This window comes from Amaranthus tricolor, chromosome 9, assembly GCF_026212465.1.
Source record: "Amaranthus tricolor cultivar Red isolate AtriRed21 chromosome 9, ASM2621246v1, whole genome shotgun sequence".
Taxonomy (NCBI): Eukaryota; Viridiplantae; Streptophyta; class Magnoliopsida; order Caryophyllales; family Amaranthaceae; genus Amaranthus; species Amaranthus tricolor.
The window spans coordinates 20,884,558-20,893,488 of NC_080055.1; the positions used below are offsets into that span (position 1 = coordinate 20,884,558).

An 8,931-nucleotide genomic window follows, 5' to 3' on the forward strand; every position below is an offset into this window, starting at 1 on the left:
CTGATAAAACAACTAGTAATTATTTTTTCGCAAGTAAATAAGCCTACATGAATAAAAAAAATAACTATCAACTTAATTAGATATTGAACTGATTGATAGAATTTTGTAACTGACTCCTATTCGAAAATTAAGTCCGAAATCGATTTGTGAAACCAAACTAATTATACACCGATGTGTTGTATATATTTTATACACTTCAAGATGACGAAAGCACCAAATCAAAAAAAGATGTTACAAGAATAAACAGCCTATTATAAGTTACAACTAGAAAAGAGACTTGTGAAACTACAACCTAAACTTCAACCTTATAGAATCGACAAAGTACCAAAGATCATTTAGACTAAGAAGTCTTCAGAAACTCGATACTAAACCGAGGCACATGAATATGTTTTTCTTATAACGTTATTTCTCCCACAACGGTGCTTGTGTTTAACTTCGAGAATGCACTATTGAGATACAACGATTTACAGTAAGATATAAGCACTATGTATCAAAGCAATGTGAAGGAACAAGAGAGATAATGAGATGTACAATCAGAAATATGATTATGGAGTTTGCTAGATTCTATAACCATATACCTATAGAGAAAAAAAGGGAGAAAACAAAGAGAGGATGAACAATCTCATCAAAAAAAAAAAAAAAATTATGATTAACTACCTTATCCTTAATGCTAGCTTCCACTTTTTATATTATTGTTGAACGCTTCTAATACCATACATTTAGACATTAATTGATCATATGATCAGATTTCATGAAAGAACACATCCTTACATTAGTTTTACAATTGACTAGAGCTGTTCATGGATGGGGTACCCCTAGGCTAGACCCGCCCGTTTTCTAGAAAAAAATTAAAATTTGGACGGCCAATACCCGCACACCAAGATAAATGGGCGGGTAGGAACACCGAAAAAATACCCACGGATATACCCGTTTGCCCGCTTAATTTAATATATTAATTATTATATAATAATTCTTTATTTTTTATGTTAGCTCTATACACAACAAATAGAAAAACATAATGCGACAAAGCATTTTTGTCGCTTATTTTGTCCCAAAACGCATTAGGCGACAAAACGCTTTGTCGCCTAAATCTTTGTTGCATAGATGTTTTTTTGTCACCTGTTATGTCGCTGAGCTATGTGACAAAATAATAAAATTATCTCCTATTATATCGCATAGCTTATTTTGAGGCTATAAAAAAATTTTGAATATTTGTTATTATTATTAAATAATAATAGTATATATTAGCATTATTATTAAATAATAATTTAAAATATTCAATTTTTTTTATAAATAATACATAAAAATCGAAAAAAATACAAAAAAATCGAACACAAAAATCATTATGAAGAATTAAAGATGGCAGTAAGAACAATGAAAATAGCAATAAGAGCAATGAATAGTAAAATCGAACACAAAAAATCGAAAAGATCGAACACAAAAAAAATCAAAAAAATCGAACTACAAAAATAAAAGAATGAGAAAAATAAATAATTTTTATCTTGGCTTTTGGCATCTAGAACTTGAGGTAGTGATAAATTCAGAAGGAAGATAGTAGTAAGAAGTTAAGAACTAAGAAGTAAGAAGAGAGAAGAAGGCAAAGCTGCTGGCGCAGAGAGAAGAAGAAGAACCGAAGAAGTAAGAAGTTAAGGGTTTTTAATTTGGGGCTTAGGCCTATTTAGCTTTTTTTTATATTTTCAAAATATATTTTATATGTGGCAGCCTATTTAAGTATTTAGCTTTTTCTATATTTTGTATGTCAAAGTTATATGAAGTTTTAGGTTAAATATTAATGGGTTAATATCAGATAATATGGGTCGACCTGACCTGACTGACCCATTTAATAAAATGTGTTAAACAGGTTTCTTCGAATTTAAATATTTATCTTGAACCTAACTCATTTAATAAATAGATCAGGTCGGATTGACCCATTTAATTAATTGGGTTAAAAATCTAAACTCAAACCCGATAATTTCGGATCGATTTCAAATCAAATTAGTAGGTCGGGTCAGCTTTTACCTGGCCTAATTAAGACAGAGAAAGGAAAAAAAGACCAAACGTATTTGACGCTCCACCGCCTTCACAATTCAATTCAATTCAATACTCTCTAAGTCACCAATTATTCCCATCCTCACTAATTATAGCATTCCACGTGTCCCTTAATTTCCACATCACCACTTAACAACCAATCATTAATTACCTTTCTCTTCTCCAAAATCACAGCACGTGAGTCTAGATCTTTCCCCTCTAAACTTCTGCCTTCTGGTATTTTCCATTTACTCACATTTTTAACCCTCAAACCAAATATCCATATCTTAACTTAACCATATATATAATAAACTCAACCATGGTTAATGTAACCTTTATATACTTCATAGCCGACTTTTGCTATCATATCCTCGGACACGCACCAAAAATACACTCCCACCATTTCTTCTTCTTCTCGATTTGAAACAGAAAATGATGATCGGAGAAATTCATCGTAATCACCAGATTCATGTACCGCCATGGCCAGAATCTTTCAATCAAAATACCCAAATTAATTCTCCTACTTTTTCATCCGCGTTATACTCTAACGGAGATGGGTTTTCCCCAAACTCTACAAGCTATTACGACGCCGTTTTAACATCGTTACGTCGTTATCTTGTTTCTGATACCGGAGAGAATGAATCTCCGACGAAAGAGGAATTACCAGGTGATTTTGAATTTGATGCTGGGGATTATGATGATGATTTTTTTATGTATGATTTTAAAGTTAGGAAATGTAATCGGGCTCGGGCTCATGACTGGACTGAGTGCCCTTTTGCTCATCCGGGTGAGAAAGCCCGTCGGAGAGATCCACGAAAGTTTAACTATTCTGGTACCGCGTGTTCGGAGTTTCGGAAGGGTGGTTGTAAAAAGGGTGATGGTTGCGAGTTTGCACATGGTGTTTTCGAGTGTTGGCTTCACCCGACCCGGTTTAGAACCCAAGCGTGTAAGGATGGACCCGGGTGTAAACGCCGGGTCTGTTTCTTTGCCCACACACCTGATCAACTCAGGCCTTTGCCTGGACTTGGCAGCCCGAGAGGCACCACTGGTGGGTGTTTCTCGGGCTCTGAGGAGGCAACAATGGGCTCAGGCTCTCCTACTGTTGAAGAGCTTGTAGCGTCTCTTAGGAATCTCCAACTAAATAAGGTCAAGTCCATGCCTAGCTCATGGGTTAGCGGATCCCCTGTTTTCGGGTCTCCTCGAGGTCTTGGAGGTCCAACAGCGATGAATCGGGCTGGGTTTTTTAGCCTGCCAACAACTCCGACCGGGCCTAGAGTCGGGTACTGGGATAAAAGAGAGTTTGGTGATGAAGAGGATGAGCCTATTATGGAAAGGGTAGAGTCAGGTAGAGTGTTAAGGGCTCGTATGTTTGAGAAGTTGAGCAAAGAAAACCCACTTGATGGGTCGGGTAGCCCACTTTCAGTTACAGTCCCCGGGCCGGGTCCAGATTTTGGATGGGTTTCTGATCTTATTGAGTAATTGTAATCGTACCTTTCCCCTCACGGTCTGACCAATTAAAAATTGACACATTAGATATATTATCTCTTCGTGAAGTAATTAATTGGTTAGGACTTAGGATTGTTCTTTTTCAAAAATTATTTCTATTTTTCAAATTATTTTTATAAAAATTCCAATTAAGAAATTTGAAAATTATTAGAAGCATATAGGAGTATGAATTTTCTTTTTATTGGGTTAAAAGTCTTTAATATATCCTAAAATTGGGCTAACTGATAAAAATGTTAATACAATGGATTTAATTCACATTATTATTATTATTATTGTGGACTTTTTTAATGTTCTATATCTCAAGCTCTTAAAATCATAAATCTAATTTAATATGCACTATTTTTATATGGACTTTTTTTAGAAATGATAGTGTAAATAAAGTATTCCAAATAAGTAGTTGTACTAAGAAATGAAGAGGAACCCACTTTTTAAGAATAATAAGATATACGTGGGACAATATGGAAGCTGCTAGATTTGCATTGGAAAAAAAGAGCAACAAGATTTTAGCTGCTTATTTTGTACAGTTCATTTTCTTTTTTTTTGGGTTGAAGATATAGGGAAGAAGCATGTTTGAATATTTATGATGAGCTTGGATAAAATTTTCATGTTCATTATTATTACTAATATTATTATGATGTATTATGATTATGAAAAATTATTAATTAAATTTTAAGTTTGCTTTATTTTAATTTTATGTTGTAATATTATGAAATGAAATGATATTGTATAATTACATGTTGGTTACTTTTATTGAGTAATTATTGTACCATCATACTTCATTCGCTATAGTATATTTCTTTGCATTCAAGTTGAATTTTATCTACGTTTATTATTTTATGATATTTTATATATTTTCGTAATTGTACGAGAAGAAAAATATAGTCATGTGGGAATATTATTTATTTGTCTTGTCCAATACTTTTAGATATAAACAATTCGACGAAGGCATTGCATTACTTAAAAAGGTGTTTAGATGTAAGTAAAAAACGAATGTAAGTACTTGACATATTTAAATTTTTACGCAATGTTTATTTTGGTCATATATTTTGACTTACACTTAACCAAGAATTATAAAAGTTTAGTATCATGAAAATATGGAATTCAATGATACGTTTTAAGAATTTACTTGATTATATTATTTCTCACAATATAGTCGTAACATATAAACTACTATTGAGTGATGAAAGGTCCCAAATTCTTACTTGTATGTAGAGTTGTTCATAAGCAGGTTATCCGTCAGGCTTGATCCATCTGGCTCAAAAAATGGGCGGGTATAAGCAACGTTTTTCAAAAAAATTTAAAGTTTGGACATGTAATATCAGCCCGCCAAGATAAATGGGCGGGTATCAACACCAAAAAGATACCCGCGGGTATACGCGCCCGCTAACTTAGTTTAATATATTATTTATTAAATAATTAATTCTATTAATTATTAAACTAATACTACTACATGATCCATACCCAACTTTAGTAATTAGTACCATAGCCACCATAGCCAACTTTAGTTTATTACTCTTGTAGTGGTCCTATGGTTTGCTTCTTTCAGACGTTAAAGTTTCTAATTCTACCATCTAGTGGTCCTATGGTTTGCTTCTTTTAGACGTTAAAGTTTCTAATTCTACCATCTACGTTCAATAAATTTAACCCTCAAAGCACTCAAGCAGTCGACTATCAAAGCTCAAACAAGTAGCCGATTCCACCGTCTATATTCAATATAATTTGAGTATTTTGAGACTTTATATATGTTTAAAGTATTTTAGACAATGTATTGTATTTTAGTTGTTATTAAAACCTAACTTTATAATATGATCTTTTTAATTTTTATATAAGAAATACCCGCCTTCCTGCGGGTCCCACTCGCTTTAAAAATGGGCGGGTAGCGACAAAAAAATCTGCCCGCAAATGCGGGCGGACTTTTGAATATTTGAGCCCGCGGGTATAGTTTTTAGGTAATACCTGGTCCACTACCCACCTAAGCTCGCCCATATACAACTCTACTTGTAACATACAAGTACTTCCTCCTATTCATCACAAGTGTCCCATTTGCCTTTTAGACATTATTCATCTCTTATTCTTAATTTGTATTTTATTATTGATCTATAACTTAAAACATAATTAAGTGGGATCTTGTTTGATTTGTTTCAATGTAAGAATTATTTATATAACTTTCTATAATTTTTAATTATGCACAATTAGAAATATTAAGGATCGAATACGTACATTGAATAAAGTGCATAAAGCAAATAAGACACTTATAGTAAATAGGAGGGAGTATTTAAAAATCGGAGTATTACTACAAGTGGGAAAATATGATGTGATTTCCAGGTTTTGGATGCCTTTGGATGATAACTATTATGAACCACTGCGTAGGATGATTGATTTGTAGTGGTTTGACCATTTTTGTAAGTAAAGATTAAACAAAGGGGAATTTGCTAGTCCTTCCACTTTAGGGAATTGTTACACTTTTTTATTTTTATGATTGTTTAGTACTTGTATCAATGGCGGATAATGTAATCTTTTCGGGATGAAAGGAGTAGTTTTTAGTGGTGATCAATAGAGGTGAATACGATCTGATTTGGTCTGATCTGACACTAAAATCAAACCAAATCAAAAATTTAAAAATTTCAGTCTGAAAATTTTTCAGACTGGACCAGACCGTTTTAATCACCAGACGGATCGGACCAAACTGTTTTACAACGGTCTGGTCTGGTCTGGTCTACTGTTTTTTTATTTTATATTTTTATCCAAATTAATACATGTATATATGCAAATATTTCACACCTACAATCAAGAAAAATATAACACAAATTCTTGTGAGAGACGGTCTCTTTGAGAGATCATTTATAATTGAGTGAGCCCATTATATATTTTTTTAAATATTAAATAGGCATTAAGAATGATGTAAATAGACAATTAAGATATTAAAAGTAAGCATTAAGGATACGGTAAGTAAGCATTAATAATAATAATGTAAGTAGGCATTAATCATTAGTGGGCTGGGATCCTCTGATGCTGTCACCAAAAAGCTTCACTTGGTCGCTCTGAAATACATCTCTACTCCTAAAAATGTTGGGGGTCTAGGCATTAGACAAAACGACCTAGTTAACCAAATTCCACAACTCAAACTTTGCTGGAAACTCCACAACGAGAATTCTTCAGCTTCCACCTTCCTCAAAGCCAAATACTAAAAAAATGATTCTTCCTTCCGAACCTTTAATCGGAGTTCACATATCTAGCAAAATTTAGGAAAAAAATTGGAGTCTCTTCTAACAAACAGCAGCCTGGAGTGTAAGTTCATCCTCTGAACTCTCTTCTGGTTTGATAATTGGTCTCAGATTGAATCCCTAAGATCTATCGTTTTTGGCCCCTTGCACCCTCGTGATTTCACTCTAACTCTTAGAGACCTCTTGGTCGATAACAAATGGAACTTGTCTTGCATTTTCAACCCCCTCCCACCCTGGCTATTAATTATTTCTCCGCTATTCCTATTTCAAAATCAAGTTCTAACCTAAAGGTTTGTAACCTTTCTCAAGGTAAGTTTTTCAACTCCCTTGACCTTTACTCCCTTCTCTACCAATCAAACCTCACAATCCACACCCTTTAGCTGGAAGCTCATCTGAGAAACACAATGGCCCCCAAGATTTCTATCTTTCTTTGGCTAATAGCGCGGGATGCTTTCCCCACTAAATCCACTCTTTACCATTGCTCAATCCTCTCCTCTTCTGATTGTCCCTCATGCCCTTCTCCTACTGAAACTATTATTCTCTGTCTCAAAGACTAATAATTGCTAAAGATTTTTGGCTTGTGTGTTTTTCTGCATTACTTGATAATTTTTTCTCCCTAGTGCTTCCTGCTTGGTTAGACTTAAACCTTAGGTCCTCTTCCTGCTACATTTTTATTTCTTGGCCAACCTGGTTCAGTTTTGCACTTTGGGCCTTGTGGACCAAACATAATAATACGGTCTTTTCCAAACCCAATCCCTCAACATTCTTTTCTTTCAGTTACACAAAAACTTCAACTTTAAACTTCTTCTATTCCCAACCTCTTTAGGGGCACCCCGTCCCAGACCTCATTGCATCTCTCTGGGTTTGATAATTCAAGTAGATGCTTTCTTCCTCTCAATCTCTAACCTTTCTCCCATTGGAGTGTTTTGCTTTTTGCCTACAGGGTCTTGACACTCCTCTTTTTCCCTTTCTTCTAGGGCTCTTTATGCGAACATGGCGAAAATACTTGCTATCATTACTGGATTTATGGTGGCTAATCATCTCTCTTGGACCAAGTTTACTAGCATCTCAGACTCCAGAGTAGCAGTGGATAATTTGTTAGGTTGTTCTCCTATTTAAGGACAAATATTCTTTAATTGACACATTTTTGTAGGGATCTACCAAGCTGGATTCAAATGAAGGAAGTGTGTAACGTCCCCAGAAAGGAAGTTCACATTGCGAATTGCCTCTCACACCAAGAGCAAAAGGAGATTCCCTAGCAACTTAGGCTCTTTAGGCTCACTGCCTCACCGATATTTAGACTCTTTATTTGCTTCCGTAGTTTCTCCTCCTCCTCCTTTCATGGAAGACCATAAGAACTGTATTTTCTCTTATGATGCACCCTAAATTATTTTAGGTTTATAATATATTACCTATCTTAAAAAGAAAAGGGTAAATATAATACCTTAGATAGTTGGAGGATACCTTGGGAGGTAAAGGGGAACAAAGGACACGTGAAGAAGTAAGCAAGAAGGGACCAAAAGTTGTTAGGTCAATACTGCTCGAACAAGTATATCAGTGTGCAACCCCATACAATATTTTAGTTATTGCGTTCATGTAATTCGTGCCATAGCCCTTGCTTGTCTATATATCTTCATTTGGTTATATTTTGTTATGACCTTAGCTATCAGCTTGACTCATATCCCCTCCTTACCACATATAATTCTCTACTCCCATTATTTTGTTGCTCACTCAAGCAAATGCTTTATTCATGTAATTCCTTTAAGTTGTATTGAGTTTTATACGCATATCTATCCTTTAAATATATAATGAACTACTAGTTTGGAATGATAGATGTAACCTTATTAATGGTGAACCACCTTAATTTTTTTGTTATTGATTGTATTAGTTTTCATGCTTGACATCATATTATTGCTTTCAAATGGTCTTGTTTCATTGGTACAATTACAAGGCTGCAAGCTTATTTTCAAATTTTCTTGACAATTTAGCTCGTCTTATGTTACGGGTATGAATTGCCGTCTTCAATCTATGTCCAAATCTTAATCATAGTTTCCTATGAGCAGAATAACACTGGATAAGATAATGAGATGATGCTGCTGCTTTTGCTTACGTTAGGCCTCTTAATTTTACACATAATGGGCTATTGGGGGCCTAATATGGCATTGAAGAATTT

At 34.3% G+C, this 8,931-nt stretch overlaps 1 protein-coding gene across 1 annotated transcript; it reads left to right on the top strand.

The window, feature by feature from the left end:
* Nucleotides 1-2,372: 2,372 nt before the first annotated feature.
* On the top strand, nucleotides 2,373-4,342 carry LOC130823798 (zinc finger CCCH domain-containing protein 20-like). The gene has a single exon (XM_057688576.1). The coding sequence runs from the start codon at nucleotides 2,461-2,463 to the stop codon at nucleotides 3,505-3,507; it is 1,047 nt and encodes a 348-aa protein (XP_057544559.1). The 5' UTR covers nucleotides 2,373-2,460; the 3' UTR covers nucleotides 3,508-4,342.
* The last annotated feature ends 4,589 nt before the right edge of the window (nucleotides 4,343-8,931 follow it).